The 23592-nt window shown below is 37.3% G+C and overlaps 1 protein-coding gene and 1 non-coding gene across 2 annotated transcripts in view; one reads left to right on the plus strand and one right to left on the minus strand.

Moving 5' to 3' along the window:
- Positions 1 to 789: 789 nt before the first annotated feature.
- The window catches only part of LOC128984716 (cytoplasmic dynein 2 heavy chain 1), a 101241-nt gene continuing 78438 nt past the window's right edge, over positions 790 to 23592 (minus strand). The window contains exons 75-95 of the mRNA XM_054404058.1: positions 22658 to 22806; positions 22104 to 22189; positions 21577 to 21701; positions 21203 to 21361; positions 20297 to 20539; positions 19935 to 20069; positions 19708 to 19815; positions 18306 to 18383; positions 18147 to 18224; positions 17891 to 18065; positions 17468 to 17622; positions 17064 to 17300; positions 16331 to 16541; positions 15817 to 16007; positions 15400 to 15523; positions 8698 to 8795; positions 7330 to 7536; positions 6601 to 6782; positions 6294 to 6391; positions 1737 to 1831; positions 790 to 1014 (exon numbers count right to left, since the gene is read on the minus strand). Of these exons, the coding sequence (XP_054260033.1) occupies positions 862 to 1014; positions 1737 to 1831; positions 6294 to 6391; positions 6601 to 6782; positions 7330 to 7536; positions 8698 to 8795; positions 15400 to 15523; positions 15817 to 16007; positions 16331 to 16541; positions 17064 to 17300; positions 17468 to 17622; positions 17891 to 18065; positions 18147 to 18224; positions 18306 to 18383; positions 19708 to 19815; positions 19935 to 20069; positions 20297 to 20539; positions 21203 to 21361; positions 21577 to 21701; positions 22104 to 22189; positions 22658 to 22806 (3087 nt within the window). The 3' untranslated portion in view covers positions 790 to 861. The remainder of the gene's footprint in view (positions 1015 to 1736; positions 1832 to 6293; positions 6392 to 6600; positions 6783 to 7329; positions 7537 to 8697; positions 8796 to 15399; positions 15524 to 15816; positions 16008 to 16330; positions 16542 to 17063; positions 17301 to 17467; positions 17623 to 17890; positions 18066 to 18146; positions 18225 to 18305; positions 18384 to 19707; positions 19816 to 19934; positions 20070 to 20296; positions 20540 to 21202; positions 21362 to 21576; positions 21702 to 22103; positions 22190 to 22657; positions 22807 to 23592) is intronic.
- Trnai-aau (transfer RNA isoleucine (anticodon AAU)) lies at positions 23492 to 23565 on the plus strand. The gene has a single exon. It is a non-coding gene; the product is annotated as a tRNA-Ile (tRNA).

A 23592-nucleotide genomic window follows, 5' to 3' on the forward strand; every position in this document is an offset into this window, starting at 1 on the left:
TCTTTGACTTGTCCTCTAACAAGAAGACAGAAACCCACGTACACCTTTTTTGTGTTATTGGTGAAGCAGTTCAGCAGTGGTTAACTACAAGGTAACAGTAATATTGGCTCTACTTGTAGTTTTTCCTCCGATTAAGTAGTAGGTGCTGCTTCCATATTATGAAGAATTTCTGGGTCTGGCAGAAGAGTAAGGAGGAAATAAAGAGTTAGATCTGCACACTCAACATGTGTGCTGCGTTGGTTTTTTTGAAGCCCAAGCAAATAATATGTGAACTCAGATTCAAGCTAAGCTCCCGACCATGAGTACACAAAATTGAAGAACTTATTCGAGTACTTTTTATCGGAGAAAGATCAAATTCCCATCGTAATGAAGGATTGCTAATGGGAACGTCACAGGACAGCAGGATTGTACAACAGAATTAACACCTTCACTTTATAGAACAACTCATTTGAATGTTTAGGGAATCAGAACACACTAACTACACGTACATGAAGATTGAGGTAAACTTAAAAGCGTAAAAGAGGTAGAAGCAACACTTCAAACTTGATTAAATTACGAATAAAACAATAACAGTGTATAAAAGGGCAAAAAAGTTTGGTTAGTCAGAAATGACCTAAAGATGATACGTAATTTAAAACACATTCTCTAAGTACTGTAGTAACAAACACATATTTGTATGGTAGAGAATAATTACTATTCAGGAATCATTTAATTTTATTGAGATCACAAAATAAGGTTAATACTAATCACAAATTAAAACTAATAATAAAAAATGACTAAAACTATAAACAAATAGGTGCAAGTTAAGACACCACATAATAAATAAGGTATCTTCATGACTAGATCTATGACTAGGGTTGTTCAGCCTTTGATATAGAAGGCAGTGCCTGCTAAGATCCACTTGCTGTGTTCGTTCGCTCGGCTCGGAACTTTCAACTCAGTTATAACCAAGTCCCGGACTGCAGATCGATATAGGGGAAGAGCAATCCAGTTGTTGGCGTCTTCTTGCTTGTTCTGCAGAATGGAAATCAGTCAACAAACAGTCGTTGGATGGAAAATAAAAATCTTATAGTTAAATTGCAATTTGAAATGTTATTCTAAACAGTAGGGAAAACTATTATTAATCCAGGCTGAGACAAATGGATTAGTGGAATGAAAGTATTGGATAAAATACACTTCATCAGTCATTTTTGCCAGTCTTCTCCTTGTTAAGTGGCAACTGTAGTTACAAATGTGTGTAAAACAGTGGGTTTTAAAGATGTCTAAACTATGGACTTAATACGTACAGTGAGCCAACTGGGTAAAACCCTATTTATATCAAGAATCAAACGTTTCAATAATTAAGGAATTTGAAGTCAGGGAAGCAGTTTGGAGGTATACTAATTTCCGTTTCAGATTTTAAAAAACTATATACTTTGAGGCAGGAAATAAATTTACCCTCGTAAAAGGGGGTTCAGTCATAATCTTACAGATGAGCGAGTGATAATTTAGAGATTTCTAAAGTAAGGAGATAGCTATATAGAACATGGACAAGAGGCAGTCAAAGGTATAATTAAAAAATAATGGCAATGTTTTAAATTCTTTAAAAGGAAATTATGTTAAATTAGTTAGAGATACAATTTCACGCATTGAAAAAGTCAAGAACATCCCTAAACTTCCAAAATATTCAAACAAAGTTCAGTCAGCCTTTAATGAAATTGGAAGAGATTTGGATAAGAAGTTATTAGATAATAAACCTTGTTGGTCCAATAAACGTAGAGGGCAGAGACGGTTGAAACATCAGCAGAATCTGCGGAGTTTGAAGTCAGCACTCCTCCACTAAGCGTCGCTCCTGGACAAAGGAATTTGGTTAAGTAAACGGTCATCTATACAGTAAATTCAGAAATGATTTAAACCAATCATCATGCAAACATTAATCTACCTTGTCAATGATAACAATATTTTGTACCAGGTAAAAAACCAATTTGACATGGGACATGTGCAGGTTCCCCTCATGAGTACCTCAAGATTTGTCAAGGTACATTGGTGTGAAGTTAACCAATGCTATTTATTATCTTTGCTACACTTTCACTAGGTGCTAAATTTAAATTGTTCCAAAGCCAATAGTAAAAATTGAATTTTGGAACTCACAACAAATTATTTTTTTAAAGGTCGGTAGTTATTTATAAATAGCCGCAAAGGCCTGGTGCCTTCGGTAATTCTTTGTAACTTATCGTTCAAACAAAATAAGCTGGAATAACAACTGATTTGTTCAATGAGTGGCTAGTATCATCAAATAAGGATAAAATCATAAAATTATCCTGTTCCTTGGCAATTGTTTTGTCCTCAACAACACTTCTCATTTGTCAAACATGAAACTTCAACTTTTCTGCCAACACAATATCAAAGTTGCATATGCTTGACCAAGGAATCCAACAAAATTAAAAAAGGAACCATATATTATATAAATTTGAACTCTTTGTAATTTGAATTTTTTTTCCTCCCAATAAATTAAACCTCTTGATAATTATAATTTATTTGTTTGACCATACAATTTTGAATCACCAAGATAGGTAATTTACGATGAAAAAATGTTGGCTATGTAGATTTAGGTAAGGTATTTAGTAAGGTACATAGTCATGAGGAATTGGAACTGAAGCTTTAGTTTTTCAAATGGTATCTCTATGAAAAAATTTCAAATGTGTGATAGAATAATATTTAAAAAATAAAATTAACACTATTTTGCTATCCCAGCAAATAAAATTAACATTTTGCCATCCCCTCACCCTTAATATTGGTGAGTGTTCACTATCATAGGGCGATGGTCAATTTTTGTTTTGTGCTTTAAAGATATACATGTAACAAGTGTGTCCAATCTGCAGGATGATGTCTACATTGCGGCTGTACACGGGCCCCCGCCTCCAAGAGCTAGTGCAAAGGCGAATTGTTGCACATGGACTGTATGCCAGCTGTGTATGAGACGTATGAGTCCCAGTTGTGATGGGAGTATTCTATCAGGAGTGTTACATCGTGAAAACTCGCTGATCGACAATCAATTAGGGGTTAGTTTCACATCTCTCTATCTCTCTCTCTATCTATTTATCTATCTCTCTCTCTCTCCTGTCCTGGGAAAAGAGTGGACCTTTGGTCTAACTCAGGGCAGGTTAAATAAAGAATTTGTCAATTTGTCTCTCTCTCTCTACCCATGCAAAAAAAAAATCATGTTTTTGTTTCATGTGGCGTTGACGTTTTGTTTCATGCGTTTGATGTGGCACTCTCACCACCATGGCAGTCTGAAGAGGTGATTGATGTCCTGCTGGAATGGAATCCTAGCGGGAGTGCTAGGAATGTTAAATTATTTCTTTATAGAATATTCCGATCAAGAGCGCTTTGGCACCCTCTATATGGAAATGCCTATACAAAAGGTTAAGCACTCCTTTAGGGTTGTCCAGTGAGAGGGTAGTCGGGATTGCCGAAAGACACGGGTTCCCTACATATAAGAATCAAGAATCAATCAATCAAGAATCAAGAATCAAGAATTTATTACAACAAATTACAAAAAAACATTTTGTATAGTTGAGGTCAATATGAAATGTCCAGTGGTTAGCATTTGGGCCTATAACATTCAATAACTAGGCTACTTTAAATAATTTAAACAACAAAGTAAGTTACACAGATTTAAGGCCTACATCAGTCAGAAACTAAAAACTAATATCAATGTCAGACATGAAAAATTCACTTAAACTATAAAAAGGGTGATTTAATAACCAGAAAAAAAGTTTACTTTTAAATAACTTAAGATCAACACAGTGTGCCTCAGCTGGCATATGATTAAACATCTTTAACCCTATATAAGAAAAAGATTCTTGTGACTTTGTTAGCCTGACTAAAGGTAACTCTAAATTATTCCTATGTCTAGTAAAATAACTATGTGAATGTGATCTCAAGGCTACAGCATTAATATTAACTTTTACATAAACAAGACACACATAAATAAATAAATTAAAAACAGTGAGTATTTTTTCCTGAATAAACAAGGGTTTGCAATGGGCTCTGTACTTAGAAAAAGTAATGATTCTTAAAGCCTTCTTTTGTAGGAGCAAGATTCTGCTAACATCATGACCACAGCCCCACAGCAAAATACCGTAGCTTAAAATACTATTAAAGAAGGCAAAGTAGGCCATCCGTAGGTAGTGTCTAGGGATTAATTTTTTAAGCTTGCGGAGTAAGTAAATAACTCTTGAGAGCCTACTACAAACATGGTCAATGTGCACACTCCAGCCTAATTTAGAATCCAGGTATATACCCAATAATTTAACATTATCACAGAGTTGAGGAAAGTTTAAATCATGGTTACTTAAACTAAATAAAATAGATTGAGTCTTACTATTATTCAATAGAAAACCGCTACTTTTGAACCAATCGTTACATTCAATGAGACAGTTGGACATATAAACATTAAGATTATCTAAACTGTGATTAGGTCTACTGCAGAAAAAAGTTGAATCATCAGCAAAAATTATATAATTATAAAATTATATAACCACATATCACCCGAACACCCACCGACACCCAATCCCCCCAACGAGATAGCTCCACTCTGGTCTATAGGGTCTGTTTGGATTGTACACCTATAGTCATGTTATGCGTCCTGTGTTACACGTAGAGTATATAGATGTCCGGTTAATTAATTTGACGCATGTACTATTCTCCCACAAATATGTAAATAAAGAACATTGTCTATTGTCTATTGTCTTAATGTGAAAAAACATTAAATCTGGGCACCTTTCTTCTTTATTTCACCCAAGGGAAATGCACCTAGAGGGTAATGAGAGTGAATTTCTCCCACAGGATGCAAACCTATAAGTTACCTGAATAAAGACTTGAAATGACATGCCAACTTTGAAATGAATTGCAATTGTGCAAATATTCAAGGGTACACTTCCGTATCTGTTGTCAAAAACAACCGAATAAAAAATTATTCGATATATCGATTATTTCATTCGATATATCGATCGATAGTTTCATTCGGTTGTTTTTGACAACAGATACGGAAGTCTACCCATAAATCGTGATGTAAACTATTTGAGTTGATTGAAATGAACGGAACACAATGCTATTCAGGCCTACTGATTTAAACAGTTTTTCATGAACTAACCTGAAATCTTTGATTGAAATACACAACTTTGCCTAAATGGTTTTTGGTAATTCTAAAGGTAAAAAAAAGATGTTTCTACGCTTGCAACAGACTGATGTCCTCTAAGTTACTGTCAAAAAACACCAAAGTTAGAATTTATAAGACAATAATCAGCCCAGTATTATTATACGGAGCTGAAACATGGAAACCAAATAAAAAAGAAGAAAAGAAGTTAATCACATTCGAAAATAAGATTTTAAGAAAAATCTATGGACCAATTTATGAAGGTGGTGAATGGAGGAAGAGACACAACAGAGAACTGAGAGAACTCTACAGAGATCCAGATGTGGTGTGTGAATTTAAGTGTAAAAGAGTTAGATGGGCTGGACATGTTTTACGAAGAGAGGAGCAAAATAAGTTCAAATTAGTTTTACTAAGAAATCCCGAAGGAAGACTACCGAGAGGAAGGCCAAAACAAAAATGGTGGAGCCAAGTAAAGAAAGACATGGAGCAACTGAGGAGGATGCAGAGGATAGAGCAAGATGGAGAGGCTTTGTTGGTGCGGCCAAATATCTTCTTAGATATGCATGGCCCTGAGAGTAAGAGTAAGTAAAGGTAAAAAAATGAATGATTTACAAAATTTTTGGATATGAACATAGCCACGTATGTGAATCGAAGGGTAATGAATCAAGAGACATAAGAGGTTTGGTTTGGAGTAGCACAAATAATTAGAGGTGGTGAAACATTACGGACATAGCTAAATTAAGGATAGGATACCTCCTACGACCAAACAAACAGCTTTCTTCATGTATTACTATTAGTCATCTTATTTCTTTCTTTTTCTTATCTTGCTTGACTTGAGTTTGAGGTTGGTTAAGTTGAGGAAGCCCACTAAGCCGGCTACTCGCAGTCAGTCACTCCACTCAGTCTCAGTCAGTTCACTATGAGTTCACTCAGTTCAGTACAACTGTAAGTTGCGCGAATTAGCGAGAAGTGTAAGAACTGTCCTGTTCTATGTTAAATGAGGTGTAACAACCGATACTAAACCAATTTTCGATATTATTTTATATTATTTTAATATTTTCGACAAGATTCAAGATCATTCAAGATTGAATTCAAGATCTTGAAACTGGGAGATCAAAAAATTGTGCAAACATTTACAATAACAACTTTGTACCTTCCAGCTGCAGACCATTCACTGCAGTAGCTCCAGGCTCCTTCACCACGGACCAGCTACAATGCTGTTCTAGAGCATCCACCGGAATGTGCAAGTCCCTGTGTAAAATAAAAATATAGAGAATATTCATGCAATTTACTTATGAGTTTAAAATGTTTCAGTGCGCAAAATCTTAAATCTTAGATAGAACCGTTGATTATTGATACCACTAGACATTCCATCCTATTGGTATGGTTGTCGAATTGTCTGTATTTATCCAAGTATTATCTCTTTCCTTACACAATGACAATGTAAATAAATTTATCACCTCGATGACTGGTGGCGAAGAGAGCTGAAAAATACGTCGGGATGAAACACATCACTGAGGTCGATGGAACTTGAGAAATTGTCTTTGAGCCTATCGAGGGTAGAAACTTTAGCAGTGACACTCTGAAGGTATTGGGTCACATTCAAAGGACCAGACCATGAAGTACTCCAGGCTTCAGGAGTCTGAAAAGAAATAAAATAAAGTGTTTATTTGTTACAATAAGGAGTTCTTGATGTCATGGTTATTCATATACATAAACATATGCCATGTCAATACCAAAAACCAGTAATTCCCAGCTCGCTGGGGTCTACAGACTTTGGCTAAATTGGAGGTATTCTTGTTTTTTACCAGTGCTGTAAACCTACTCAGTGGCGAATGTAGAATATATTTTTGGGCGGAAGCAAAGCTCAATGTAAGGTGTTAGGTTAAGTGATTTGAAGTATACTTCCAGAGGAAAATTTGCACTGAATACCACTTTTACTTTACCAAGACTATGCTTATGGGAACTTTAAAGGCCACAGGTTCTTATTACTTGTAGTTTTTGAGATGTTGTGATCTGTGAGTGAGTGGTATTTGTCTTTTATAAGTATAGATAATTTATTGTATTTAAATTGAATAAAATTTAAACTTTAAAGAAATATATTAATTTAATATAGTAAAAAGTAAAAAAAAAAAACATTAAACAGACTAACACATTTTAGTATCACTTATTAAACCAATCAAGCTAACCTTGGTGAGCAAAAGAGAGTCCACAAGCTTCAGTAGTTCTGCGGAAGGAGAGCTCTGACCCTTGATAACTCTGGTAACTCCAGACAAGGGCTGGTGGATCTTCTGGACCAAAACCACTCCAAATTGGAACTCTCGCCACAAGAACGCGGATACAGGACCCAGTTCTGAGTTGGGTTCTACTAGTTTCATCTTGATATAGTTTTGACCCTGAAATATGAAGATATTTTTGCTTTAACAAAATGAAATAGGAAAAACTTGTCAAGTGGTTGAAGTTGTTTGCGGGCACCTGCAGGGGGTGCCATGGACTAAATTTAACAAATAGTAATACCAAAATCAAATAAAAAAATTTATAAAACTTTGATGGGTTTTGGAAATTGCATCCAAAATAAACCTGTGTAATTTATTTATAAATAGGCCAACTCTTAAATAAATCTTGCATCGTAATACACTAACAAAGAAAAAGGGAGTGAGGGACTCCTGGAACCAGATACTGGTTTTCCCTCCTGAAAAATTCCTATAAGCACCCTTGAAGTCGGCTATTCTGAAAGTTTGGTTAGTTTCTACCCATTTTCATTGGCTTTTCCCAATACTGTACTTATGTATTTATCTCTTACGTTAAGATCTTGCTGGAGGTCCAATGAGGTACAAAATAAGAATACACATTCAAGGTATGAAAATTGCTGAATTGATAATTCCTGTGAATTCAAATAGAGTTGAAGTTAAAATTGAAAAAGAGCTTTCACCTTAGGATACCTTGCGTACGCACATACACACTGCCTTGTTAGGCGAATTGTGATATGCAAGAATCCTCAACACACATACAACTTGCCTTCTGAGCGAAGTTCTTGAAAGAAATCTTACCACATTAGGACAGGTGTTGGTTACTTGACTAAAAATAGGTTTTACCTTTTGTCTAAAGCTCAATCAGTTGTAACTTGCGTTACAACCATTTCCATATTAACATGCCATCATCAGACATCTTCAACTGAAGCAGCGTAGTTTTTAACCTCAGGTCGGTATCCAGTTCAGATCATGTCAACCTGTACCGTTTGTGCGACAGGCCTGATAGTTTTACTTTCGTAATTGTATATGTGTTATGTGTTGACGCTACTTCAGCTGAAGATGTCTGATGATGGCATATTAATGCCAAAACGGCTGCAACGCAAGTTACAGCTGATTGAGCTGTAGACAAAAGGCAAAACCTATTTTTAGTCAACCTACTCCTGTACTAAGGTGGAAAGGTTTCTTTCAAGAACTTCCTTCAGGTAGTGTGAATGTGTGTACACAAGGTATCCTAGAGGAAGTTTGGTGGGTGGTGAGGATTCTGACATATCATAATTAGCCCAACAACACATGTTCCTAACTTACCTGATTAAGCTTCTTCCACAAGTTGAGGATCGGTGCGAGATATTCCAGCCAGGCTTGCTGGTCCACCTTGCCTCTAGGGTCTACGTCACAACCAACCACTGGAAAATAATTATCAGGTTAACTATTATTTTGAATATAACATATTTTGTAACTAAGCCAAATAATTCAATCTCAACTAGACTGATAAGTGATAACAGGAGATGAAACTGAGTAAACGAGGAAGTTTTCCTTTTGCAAGCCAGGTTTGCTTGTTCCTGCTTGAAACTGCAGAACATCCAACTATAATAGTCAGTGAGTCATAGTTATCTTTCTTAACATCATAGCATTGGGACATTGTATTCAAATGATCTTACAATGTTGTCCAACAATTTTTTAAGACGTTTGGCTCACATTGTCTATTCAATTAATTGTTTTCTATTTTTGTTCAAGAATTTTGTCCATGGTTTGTGTACCATATTCTGATAATTTGTACCATAATGTTACAATAGTTTGACACTCATACCATCATGTAACCACAATTTCTGTTTAGGTTGGCAATATGCAAAATCAGGCGATATTTCTAATAAAACAGCTCATGGCTATTCCCCGTGACGTCATATCACGCCACCATCACTCCACCTTTCCGAACAAGCCTAAATCCCCTCTCCTCACGTCAGTCCACACCATGTATTAGTCCCGTCAACACCGTATACCCTTTGCGGCCCTCTGAGCCCTTTTAAAATGTAACAAGTGTATTTATTACAACGCCCCATCCCTGACCCCAAAACGTACAGTACGATGACGACGTATCGTACAACTGGCGACGAGGAACACGGAATATTATCGCGTTTTAAAACTTAAATTCGCGAACAAAGTGACAGTGCAAGTGAACAAAGTTACAGTGCAAGTGAACAAAGTGACAGTGCAAGTGAACAAAGTGACAAGTGAACGTGAAGAAACGGTCGACGAACGTCAAACAACCGCGAATATTGACTCAGACTCATATTCTTGGCGGAAACGTTTTCGTGAGTGTAGAAAGGTACACCTAACATAACGTTATTCTTTGTTTTATGGACGTAATATTAGACTACGGACAGTTAAATAAGTGTAAAAAAGGCACTTATGCCGTTGACTGAAAGTTATTTCGAACAATTCGGACAGTTAGCGGAAACGTATTTTTCAACAAACATGGCAACAATTGGTAATATCGGTCCTTTTGACAGCGCCGAAGAAACTTGGCAATCGTATACAGAGCGATTTGAACTTTTTGTAGACTGCAACGGGATTAATGCCACAAAGAAAGCGAGCACACTACTAACGGTAATGGGAGTCAGGACGTATAAATTGTTAAAGGACTTAATCACACCTGATAAACCTTCGTCCAAGACGTACGAGGAAATTGTAGACACGGTCGGTAAACATTTACACCCGAAACCGTCGTTTATTACAGAACGTTTTAAATTCAGCCGCAGACATCAGTTAGAACATGAAACAGTGAGTGATTATATCGTACAACTTAAGCAGCTATCGCAACATTGTGAGTTTGGGGACAAGCTTCCAGACCATCTACGCGACAGACTGGTATCAGGCCTCAAGAACCACCACATCCAGAGACGACTGCTGGGGGAGGATAACCTGACCTACGACAAGGCAGTACAGCTGGCAACGTCAATGGAGTTCGCCGAGAAAGGAGCAGCCCAGATGACGCTTAATCCAGGAGGACGACTTCAGCGCCTCAGCCAGACGACAAGGACAGCACCAAGCGGAAGCGGGGGAAAATTCGCAGCCAACAGAGGTTCGGCAACGTCACAGCCCCGGGAGTGCAACTGCTGTGGAAAGAACAATCACAATACTCTGCAATGTCGGTATCGTGAGTAAAATTGCAATTTCTGTAAGAAGAAAGGACATCTTGAAAAAGCTTGTAGATCTAAGAGTAGAAGTGCAAATAGGCCCCATTTTAGTAAACAGTATAATGATGTATCTAAGACTAATGGACAGTCTAGGGGAGGAAATAAGTTGTATTTTAATTCAAAGTACAGTAATGCTAATGCTAGGCAACATTATGTAACAGAAAATGTCCCTGAACAAAGTGTAGACGAAGACACGGTATATGACATATCTAACTTATTTCAGGTACAGGGAGTAGAAGTTAGGAAAAAAGTAGAACCAATTAGAGTGCAATTAGAGGTAGAGAGCAAAAAGATCCTATTTGAAATTGATACCGGAGCTTGTGTGTCAGTTATATATGAAAAAGATTACAAAGTAAAGTTAAGTCACGTAAAGTTACTACCAACAAGCTTAGTTCTTAGTTCGTACACACACGAAAAGATCGTACCTATTGGTAAACTATGTGTAAATGTAAAACATGAAGGTATTTGTAAACAATTAGAGCTGTATGTTGTCCCTAACGGTGCAAACCCATTGTTGGGTAGGGATTGGATGAAAGCACTGCAGCTAGTTGTTAGTATCAAAAATAGTAGTAAAGTAAACAATGTTCAATCAGCTGTGGATGACAGCTCAGTTGGTACACCTGTCAGCTGTTCTGCTAGCAGAATGGTCGACACTAGCGCGCCGACTGAGGTGGCCGACACCGCAGTTACCAATGTAAACAAACAAACAAATGTCACAGTACATCAGCAGGGCAAGCAGCTAGTTAAACAGTTGTATGAGGAATTCCCTGATGTTTTCACAGACAAGCTAGGTTGTTTTAAGGGAGAACCAGTCAAACTTAAACTAAAACCTAATGCAACCCCTAAATATCATAAGCCAAGGACCTTACCTTTCACACTTAAAAATAAAGTAGAAGCAGAACTAGCACGTTTAGAAGCTGAGAGTATTATTTCACCAGTAAATTCAAGCCAATGGGCTACCCCTGTAGTACCAGTTTTGAAAACAAATGGTCAGTTAAGATTGTGTGGAGACTATAAAGTAACGCTAAATCCTTTCTTAGAGATAGACAGACACCCTTTACCTAAGATTGAAGAATTGTTCTCCAGTTTGCAAAATGGAGACAGGTTTTCTAAAATAGATTTGTCACAAGCGTATCAACAACTAAGACTAGATGATGAAAGTAAAAAGTTATGTACAATTAGTACCCATAAGGGCTTGTTTGAGTACAATAGATTATGTTATGGCATATCATCTGCTCCTGGTATTTTTCAGCGCACAATGGAGCAAACCTTACAAGGAATACCAGGTGTAGCGGTATTTCTAGATGACATTCTTGTAACAGGACAAAATGACTCTGAACATATTAGTAAATTAAAGTTAGTTTGTAAACGACTACAAGACAATGGTTTCACAGTCAGTAAAAGTAAATGTAAATTTTTCTGTGAAAGTTTAGAGTATCTAGGGTTTGTCATAAGCAAACGAGGGTTGGAAACTTCACAAGACAAGGTCAAAGCCATTGTAAACGCCCCAGAACCAAAAGATGTCACCCAATTAAAAGCATTTTTAGGCTTAGTTAACTACTACGCTCGTTTCATACCTAGAATCTCAACCATACTTACCCCTATGTATATGTTATTGAGGAAAGACACTGAATTTGTATGGAATTTAGCGTGTAAGAAAGCTTTTGAAGAGGTTAAGCAAAAACTAGTATCAGCCCAAGTACTAGCTCATTTTGACCCTAAGTTAAAGTTAACGTTAGCATGTGACGCTAGTGCCTATGGTATAGGTGCAGTTCTAAGTCAAATTCAAACAGACGGTACTGGAAGACCTATTGCATTTACAAGTATAGAGTGTTAAATGATACTGAAAAGCAGTATTCACAGATTGACAAAGAAGCTCTTAGTATAGTGTATGGAGTAAAAAAATTCAACCAGTACTTGTATGGTAACCATTTTTTGTTAAAAACAGACCACAAACCGCTTGTAGCTATTTTTGGACCTAAACAAGGTTTACCTGCATTTGCAGCTAGTAGGCTCCAACGCTACGCATTGTTTTTATCAGGTTATCAGTACGACATTTCTTATGTTAAATCCGAATGTAACGGAAATGCTGATGGTCTATCACGTTTACCAGTAAGTAATCCTGTGAACGATGAAATCAATGACAATGACTTAAATGTAAATATTGTAGGTACCTATTTACAGTGTTTAATTGAGAGTGAACTTCCTCTAAGTTATGTAGAAGTAAAACGAGAGTCAGCACTAGATCCTATACTAAGTAGAGTGATAGGTTATGTTAGATTTGGATGGCCAAATGACGTAAATGAGAGAGATCCTATGTTAAATCCATATTTTGTGCGACAGTCACAATTAACTTTTGAACAAGGACTCCTAATGTGGGGTTACAGGATCGTCATCCCAAGCAAGTTTAGAACACATATTTTACAAGAATTACACAATGGCCATGTAGGGATAGTAAGAATGAAGGCGTTGGCAAGATCCTATGTTTGGTGGCCAAATATCGATTTAGATATTGAACAAATTGCTGGTAATAGTACATCATGCTTGAAGGAACGTGTAACTCCGCCCAAGTCGATTTTGCACACTTGGAATGTACCAGATAAGGCGTGGTCCCGGATTCATATTGATTTTTTCGGACCTTTTCAATCAAAGTTATTTTTAGTAGTTAAAGATGCTTATTCAAAGTGGCCGGAAGTGTTACCCGTTCCATCAACGCAAGCAAAACACACAATATCTCATCTTAGAGAATTGTTTGCTAGATTTGGCTTAGTAGATCACATTGTCAGTGACAATGGACCACCTTTCACAAGTACAGAATTCCAAACATTTTTGCAAAAAAATGGAATCAAACACACATTTTCTCCACCATACAACCCAAAGACTAATGGCTTAGCCGAGAATGCTGTAAGAACAGTAAAACACAAACTTAGAATAGCACTACAAGACACTTCTGATTTGAACTTAGCATTATCAAATTTTTTGTTTACATACAGAAATACAGTACATTCCACAACCAATCAAACACCAGCAGAGTTAATGTTAGGCAGATCTCTGAAATCGAGGTTAGACTTAATTAGACCTAATGTGAAGGATGTCATTAGTAGTAATCAAAACAGACAAGTTTCAGCTTATGGTGGTGTCACAACTCGTAGATTATTTGTTAATCAACCTGTGTTAGCTAAAGATTACAGGGGAATGGAGAGATGGATAGAGGCTACAGTTATTGAAAAACTGGGTCCTGTAACTTATTTAGTTGAACTAGAATCAGGCGTTCAGTGGAAGCGTCACATAGATCAGTTGATAGCTATACAGTCTAAGCTAGGGCAGCAGTCAGATTTAGTAGTAGAATTTCCCAAAAACGATCTGACAACGTCGCTTCCAGACAGAAAACCGGCAACATTGCAAAATTCGCCAGAGCGCACACTGACAGGGAACAGTAGCGAAGGTATGCGAGCTCTTCCGGGCACAGTCGGGCAGAAAACTCCGATATTGACTAGGTCACCTGACGCAAACCAAAACATTGAAAGAGCGGGGTCATTGGCTTCGCCTCCAAATGTAAACAAATCGCCAAATGTAAACAGACAGACGCCTACTAGACGCTTTCCTGTACGGGAGCGCAAACCTGTAATAAGATTAGACCTTTAATTGAATACCCGGACATGACTTGTATATAGATTTATTTATTATATATCCTTATCAATGATTTTTAAATGTGTATTTATTGAATTGTGTGTACCATGTGTGTTATAATTATTTAATATCATCAAGGTTCAATATTTAATGCTATTAAGGTTTATGATTTCAAGTGTGTGTTTCATTTACTTGTGTTTTTAATGTGTGATATTATCTCAATATTTTGACCATATATACATAATATATATTTAGAACTGATGATTGATTGATTCTCATTCTCATTTAAATGATTGGCAAAGAAAAATAATAATAAATTAATAAGATACTCTGGTAGGCCTATTGTTATTTGTGATTGTAAGTTTTCAAGATTATAGTAACCGATAGCATCACAAAACTTAAGAGGGGAGGATTGTACCATATTCTGATAATTTGTACCATAATGTTACAATAGTTTGACACTCATACCATCATGTAACCACAATTTCTGTTTAGGTTGGCAATATGCAAAATCAGGCGATATTTCTAATAAAACAGCTCATGGCTATTCCCCGTGACGTCATATCACGCCACCATCACACCACCTTTCCGAACAAGCCTAAATCCCCTCTCCTCACGTCAGTCCACACCATGTATTAGTCCCGTCAACACCGTATACCCTTTGCGGCCCTCTGAGCCCTTTTAAAATGTAACAAGTGTATTTATTACAACGCCCCATCCCTGACCCCAAAACGTACAGTACGATGACGACGTATTGTACAGTTTGAACTGTTGAAACTATTTTTTCAAGAGTGGTGGAGATATAACATTTCTTCCTATAATTATTGATTGTGAATGACCCAAAAACATCCAGAGACTCTATAGAGTCTGCACTAAAGATCTAAGAAATGTAATGATATTTTGAAATGTGCTAGAAATAAAAACTAACACTTGAACTCTAATAGCCTACTCAGGAAAAAAAAAACATATTAGAAGTAAAAATTGTGCCTTAAAAGTTTTCAGGCTAATTGAGGTTCTGGAAGTGATTCAATAAAATTCATTTTTCATTTGTTTAGAAAAGTTTTGTTGAGGAATTCAGTCACACAAATTTGAAGCTGCATATCTGGTAAAATTTACACAAAAATCGCAAACTTGTCCATGGTGTGAATAACTTTCAAACTTCCAAAGTAAAGACTGATCTAACCTTTAAGTTTGTCAATGACAGCTGCACTAGTAATTCTCTGCCAGGATCTGTCTACATTTGCTGGTAAACCGAAGAATGATGGAGGGTCTTGATCTGGCAACTTGTCTATCGCTGTCTTGTGATCCTGTAAGAAACAAGCTTGCGTTTTGATAGCGTTAAATCTCAAACGATGTGGTCAGTTCTTGAAGACCAAGATTCAACAGCCTATACTTTATTCTGGTTTATAAATTAATGTTATTTATTTATAATGGGTCACAATTTTTCTCAATCAAGGCTAATCAAGGCTAATATAAAGTACCTACAGGTTTTAAAAATGTTTTTTTACTCAAATCAAATAGTCTTTTATTTTTTAGTGTACATCAGTGTACATGGTTGAACCCAGCCGATGTACTACAATGGTTGAAACAAAAAATATACCTTATTACTGGTAGAGTGGGGAACATAGACCCCAGGAGCCAACGGTGCGTTGTCGAGGAAAACACTGTTGTTGAAGTAAGTATTGAGATACGCTGAGAGCACTCGTAAGTCGTACACATTGTCTACTCTTCCTCCATAGATGGCTGACTCTCCTAGACCTTGGATGTACTGCCACTTTACTTGTCTGCCATCTGTGAACACATATCTAAAGTAGTATACAAACAAATTATATTTTTATATTTTCACTTCCACAAATGGAATGCCATACAGCTCCCAGATGTGTTCGGCAGAATTTGGGTGTATAAGGTTTAATGGCAATGGGGATCAAACGTGCAAGGAAAAATGGTTTAGTATGTATTAATGGCTCTTTTGACAAAGTTATTTTCATTGCTGAAGCAGTAATGCCAATTAAACAGTACTCAGTAATTGTCCCTGTGTTGGGACAGAGTTCCATAACGGAAGAAAGAAAGATGCCACACATTAAAAAATTAACAAAATATCAACGATCCATTACCTTTCTTGAGCCTTTCCTTCAAGACATACAGAGCTGCATGGAGATCAGAATCATTAAACTCGTACATTTTGGCCCAGCCTTGAGGAATGAATGTTCTTCGCTCCTGCACTACAGCGTGGAACCATGCTAAAGCAAACTGTGCTCGAGATACTTCTTGCGTCTCCCACGAGGCGTATGAGCGGACCAGGTTACGTTTGATACCTCGAGGTGCCTGGATACAAAACATTACGTGAAAAATTTCTAGAAAATAATGAAAAAATTCACTTGAACAATAGTGTTTTCTTAAAAGTCACAGTTGCTGAAAAAAAATTAAATTTTACCTAATTTTTGGTACAGCTTGGTACAGTTTGGAGGCATCAAACCGCTAATGACTTTCCTCAAAATCAAAACGTCCACCTCTTATGATTACACTAGACAAGCAAAAACCGCTTAATCTACTTAACTTGCCAGCTATCAATAGCTTAGAATTTTCTAACCTCTACATTTGGCCATTTCAATAGCCAACTTGTAGCTAACTTGTATGAATAAAAGCAAGAAGTGAGCTAATGAACAAGAATAAACAGTATTTGCTTTGTATTGGTAATGATTGGTTGTGCCTCTGAAATTTAAATTCATAAAATAGCTGCCATTCAAAAAGCAAGCTAGCAAAATGGCCACTATCACAAGCTCTAGATGAATAGAACAAAAACGATGAACACAAAATAGGATAATCACTTTGGTACAATATACTAACCTCATATGTGACTTTAAGACAAGCAGTGACCAACATCGATGGAAACTTGTGATGAGGTTCAGAGGTCAACCAGAGTCTGAATTCTGGATGAGAAGAGAGACCTGATAGTTGGTGCTCAAGAGACGGCAACCAAGAACTCATGAGGTGCAAGTTCTTCAGACACAACCAGTGGCCTTGACTGGACATTTGAGACAGTAGTTGTGACACCGTAGTTTCCTGTCCCTCTCCTAGGGCTACCTGAAAGAAAAAAAAACAGAAGCTTCTGTGAGAGAAAGAAGAGACATTCAATGATCCAGAAAAGCAGCAGGCTACTCATGAAGAGCATTTAAACAACCAGTGACCTTAACTTGAGATTTGAAACAGTAACCGTGACTCAGTAACTCAGTAAATCATGGTTTTATTACCTCATGATACTCCTTGTGTGTAGAGTGTGCTAACTGACGCAACTCCTGAGATGGGTCGGTTCCAGACCCAGTCAGGATCAGGATAGGCTCTGAAGCTTTGGTCTCTGTCAGTAACTGACTCAGTCGAAGTGGAGGTGGCGACAGAGAAGTGAGACCTGTAATGTAAATAGGGTAAGTATTTGGTGCTGTAAAGACAAAGAAAAAGAGTATCAACAGCAAAGGGAAATAATTAATTGTGCCTAGCACGAGTCCTTTCCAAGGATATATTGATCTTAGGTTTTCTGATTCTTGACAATAACTTAAATTTACCAGATGCTAGGATTCACAGGCCAAGAAATTGTAGAGGATTACAACTTGTCAAACTCGATTATATTACTTAAACTTGCACTTCTATGTATTAAGAGAATGATCTAATCATTTTACCCAAGGCTTTCTGAGCAAACTTAGTCAGGGATGTGTGGAGGAGATCAGGCCTCAGAGCTTGCACCAGAAGCACTCTCTGGAAACTGGAGAGACTGACTGGAGCATCAGACTGGGGGAAATGTTTCCAGGACTCAGAGTCCAGCTGGAGTCTCCCGTACAGCTGGGGTAGAACACTCTGCAATCGAACATGTGATCATCTTAGAACAGACTTTAGATGTTGGACCAGAAGCACTCTCTGGAAACTGGAGAGACTGACTGGAGCATCAGACTGGGGGAAATGTTTCCAGGACTCAGAGTCCAGCTGGAGTCTCCCGTACAGCTGGGGTAGAACACTCTGCAATCGAACATGTGATCATCTTAGAACAGACTTTAGATGTTGGACCAGAAGCACTCTCTGGAAACTGGAGAGACTGACTGGAGCATCAGACTGGGGGAAATGTTTCCAGGACTCAGAGTCCAGCTGGAGTCTCCCGTACAGCTGGGGTAGAACACTCTGCAATCGAACATGTGATCATCTTAGAACAGACTTTAGATGTTGGACCAGAAACACTGTCTGAAAGAAAAAGAAATCCAGAACTTTCAGAACTAGAAGAAATTATGTAAAACAGAGTCTATGAGTGAGAAGATGACAAAAGATACTCTCTTGTTTGGAAACAGATGTAAAAACCAGATAAATAGTTTATCTATGTTTGCCTCCTGGATTGAATATAATAATAATAATAGGTTAAATACCTTGTTTACGTCCTCAATCCAAGTCGTCTTTTATAATGACTATAGTTTCGGGGCCAACAGCCCCATTGTCAAATTTTCTGTCTTGTTAATTACTGTTAACACATACTGTGTACCGGTCCGCACAACGATGTAATCACTTTTGTTTAGGCCGGCCAAAAGTATAAATTCTCTATGTTACGTGTAAATATAAATGTTTTGTGTGTCAGTGTATGTGTGTATGTGAACTTCAACGGTGACCAATCAACAGCTAATTAACAGTAATTAACAAGACAGAAAATTTGACAATGGGGCTGTTGGCCCCGAAACTATAAAGACGACTTGGATTGAGGACGTAAACAAGGTATTTAACCTATTATTATCATATTATTCATTCTGATAGCCCCTGGACTACGAATAATGACTTATATAGGCTTACCTCCGTCAGTAGTCCAAAATTGTGTCTTAATTCAACTAATGTTGATCAAAGCTGACATGTTTCGTTGCATTGCAACATCGTCGGAGCTTTACGTCAAAAACATCAAATAATTTAAACATAAAATACAACACGGGACACGGAACATTTAAACACGAAAACACGATAGCGCTATCATGACACGGCACGGCAGCGGTTGTAGGTAGACTGGCAAAATTACAGTCTACCTACAACCGCTGCCGTGCCGTGTCATGATAGCGCTATCGTGTTTTCGTGTTTAAATGTTCCGTGTCCCGTGTTGTATTTTATGTTTAAATTATTTGATGTTTTTGACATAAAGCTCCAACGATGTTGCAATGCAACGAAACATGTCAGCTTTGAACAACATTAGTTGAATTAAGACACAATTTTGGACTACTGACGGAGGTAAGCCTATATAAGTTATTATTATCAGATAAATAGTCTTGGAAAAGTAAGTTGTGTGACTTACATCTACTTCGATTGCTAATTCGGCTGTTTCAAATAACGGTATAGAAGGGTGCATTTACGCAACCACAATTATTTACTGGGCTACAAAAGAGCATATGTTTGTGGTATCATGGTCAGGTAGCTGTCCAAACAGAACTATCCAAATTAGAGACAGTCTACCATATTGAATTCATAATATACTTACCTGTAGGTAAGTTACAGCTGAAGCCCTCTCTTGAGGTATCCAAGAGGGTAGAGTGACAGTTGAGTCAGTCCTGACAGCTACAGCTTGGCCTGTTAGAGTTTCCCATTCCTGAAAAACGGCAACAGAGTCATAAACCAAAGAAACCAAGAAGAATTCTTTTACATACAGAAAATCTTCAGAAGAATTGTCAGTAGATACTGAAAGCACTTATCAGACAAATCACTCACGTTAGGCTGGAAGTGTGAAGGGCACATGGCACGAGCCAGATGAAGAGCAAATGTCAAAGTATCCTCCTTGAATAAAGCTCTGGCCATGTAAAGGTATACCTTCTGCAGCAGGATCTGCTTCCATACAACTTCATCCTGTGAACAAAATTGATAAAGGTTAGGAATTTTAACAAGGTTCTGTTCTGGACGTACACATTTTTACTGAAAATACTTTGAGTAAGAAACTTATTGAATAGGTCCTTCTGAACTTTTTTGACTGAAAAAGTCAACATTTTTACCTACAACAGTCTTTAAAATTAATCAATTCTTATGCATCTTATGATCTTAGGTTATTGCTTGAAAACACAAAGAAGGTAACAAACCTGTGTAGATGTTGCCACTGTTTCATTGAAGATGACCAAGAAAGCGTTGGTGCTGAGGCGATACATGTTATTGAGTTTAGACAATCCAGTGACTGCAAAGAACAGTCTGGAGCCAAACTCTGCAAGTCCACGGAACATGTCACACTCCACTTGCAGAGCTGTCTTCAGCCGAGCAGACTCTTCCAGAGATTCACTGATGGCACTTGCACTGCGCTTGGTCTCGTTGAGGCTGGCTAGCAACTCCTGGAGTGAAAATAGATTTTGGTTGGACAAACTTTATAGTGTACTTCCAAAAACTCTGAAGATTGTAAAATGCTCTGAATTCAAAGTATGAAGATTATCAATGGCTGTACAGATGGTAGAAAATGAAGCCTAAAAGTGTCAATTTTTGTTCAACTCCTACCAGCTTTGAGCTTATCAAAAGCTACCAACTTTTCCCGGGTTTGAACCAGGAACCTTCTGATTACATGACAAATATTCTAACCAATTAGCTACTCAGCTTGGTAAGAGTTAATACCCAGATAAAATAGACCGCAGTAAGTGGTGGTCTGAGAAAAATGGTCTCCATCAATAAGTGAAGGTCCTTGTATTCCTTGATGGTTGTTTGATGGATTGCCATTAAGGCAAATATCTCAGTGCAGACTTCTAGTCTAGCCACAGTATGGGCAAAGTCATTAACTAGGTATTATATTAAACTATTTGCTAGGGTTTGAAACAATATGAATTGAATCAATCATTTTATTATGTGCTTTGATCCTAAAATTTCACTGGATGAACAACCAATCGATTCTAATCTAGATTGCTGAATATTTTCTTACATCTACCTAAACTGATATCAATCATCAATTTTGAGATAAGGATACAACAAAGGCATATTTTGACTCAAATATGGATGGAAGATGTTACCTTATTATGCAAGATGTCTCCGTGAGCGTTGGCCAGCTCCTGCAGCACCTTGTCTTGTAGTTGGTGAAGTGACATCTTGAGTTCCTCCTCTCGGCGCAGCAGCTCTCCTCGGCGCACCTCCAGTTGTGGCTTCTCCTGGCGCAGGGCTGACTGCACCAGCTTTGATAGCAACACCAAGTCATTTGTATAGATGGTAGTTGTAGCATTGATTATTGGATACTAAAGTATACATCCCATCTATGTGGACAAGCTGTCACCTATTTTTTACTGAGAAAGAACATAGTTGTGTGAGCAAGTCACAGAATGAACTAGTGTCTAAAATCCAATTATCTACAATAGAGCAACAAATACAACATATTATCCCATGTTATCACCTGTTCAGTAAGTCCTGCCTCTGTGGTTGAGTAGTTGACCTGACAAAGCAAAGCAGATACATGAGGTTCCATGAGAGGAGCTCCACTACGAGACGTGTGATAGAGACGGAGACTTCTGCGCCCATCTACAACAAGAGGTAATGAGACAAGTCATGAGAGAAACACAATTTATATCTTCGGATCCCCACTTGACAGTTACAAATTCTACGAAGAGCCCACTTCAGGAAACATGCAGTTCAAAGAGCTGAAAGAGACAGTAGCAAAGTTTCAAGTGGGTACCCTATTTCGATTTCTGATAAATCAATAATAAACCTCCCTTCACATGAATTATGTGAGAATGAAACATCAGTGCCCTCTAAGGGCCTTACCTTTACCCAACTCACTCATTGTACCATTTTAGCTTAGGACGTTTAAATTTTCCATAAACTTACAATTATTGTTGTTTCTGATTAGAGTTGGGTCATAGTTTCTGAGCTTATTATGCTCAATTTCGTGCTATCGGTAAAAAAAATTGAATTATCTCAAACCTTGTTGGCCCTTATCTCTTCGCAGCACAGGATAAACCGAAGGTTCGATTCCATCAGCATCTTGAATAATGAGCTTCTTGCCAAATCTGAAAATAGCAAATTTGCGATCATAAATTGATTATGAATTGAACACACTGAATTCAAGTCTTTAATAAACAGCAAAAGATTTAGTCCGTTATTTGGAAAAAAATTTCTTGGAAATAGAGAAAAATCTAGATGGAGCAAGTCTTTTTAACCTACCTAACTTGAATAATGACTTACGTCCCTTGACTTAATTGTTTTTATATTAGTAAAATATAATCTCAACCCTCCCCAAACGGTAAAAAACTTGTAAAAATGTAATAAAAATCTTATGAAACAAAAGATATATAGTTTAGGAGTATTAAAAACTGCATTAATTTAATTTTGAGGTGCTTGCTATAAGTGTATAATAGTTCAATGGTCCAGATAGTTTAGCACGATCACATAAAATAATCTAAATTAAAATACCTGAGTAGTGATTGTTAGTAATTAAAAAATGGTCGTAGGTAAAGTAGTGTACGCAACTCCCTTACCTGACTGCTAGGTCAAGGCTGGTGTGGAACCTAGGACTGGCTTGAGACACAACCTCCACCTCTCCTCGGTCATGGTCCACCCTCAGACTAGCAGACAGCCACGGGACAGCAGAGGATGAGGGGTCCAGGACATACACGGCCTGACAACTCTACAGAAACACAGTTAGAATACAGTCAAGGCACAAGTCATAAGTAATTTATTTACACCTTCTTTTTAGGTGTTTCAGGGGCTCTTTTAACCTTGAATTCATCCTTTGACACATGCGTAAAATGTGTCTAGCAAAGCAAAGAGTTTGATGCAATACATGAATAAGTGATAAGTTTGTAAGGAACAGGACCAGAAATCAAATTCAAGACATTGCTGCCATTTCTTACAATACTCTTAGATGCTTGAATTATGTTAGTAAAAAAAAAAAACAATAACAACCACTAAGCAATAGAACAAAATAAAACATTAAAACTATCAATGCATGAAGTCAAAAAAGTTAAGCTAGCTGCTTACACCTTTACAGTAAATGCATTTGATAAAAAATCTACATTATCCAAAAAATGCTAATTTTGTAAAAAAAATTCTTTCTTATCAACAAGAGCCCCTACCATTTCTGTCAACAGCATTTTACTCAAAGATGCACTTTTCATTACATAAAGTAGTTTGTTACATAATGTTACCAACATAAAGTAGATTCCTTTACCTACAGCAATGGTTGTGTGCTATTTCTAAACAAATTAAGTAACTAGTGTATACAAATGTTTTGATGTCTTTCGGTGACCACTGAAACCAAAGCAGTGCTCTAACAAACGTCAAGTGCTATTTTTATCTCACAGGGCACAACTGGCCCATTAGCTCAGTTGGTTAGAGCGTGGTGCTAATAACGCCAAGGTCGCGGGTTCGATCCCCTCATGGGCCATTAAATTTTTTAGAACAATTTCTTTAA

Source organism: Macrosteles quadrilineatus, unplaced genomic scaffold, assembly GCF_028750875.1.
Source record: "Macrosteles quadrilineatus isolate MER2022 unplaced genomic scaffold, UCM_ALF_1.0 Scaffold_2__2_contigs__length_208266976, whole genome shotgun sequence".
NCBI classification, from domain to species: Eukaryota; Metazoa; Arthropoda; class Insecta; order Hemiptera; family Cicadellidae; genus Macrosteles; species Macrosteles quadrilineatus.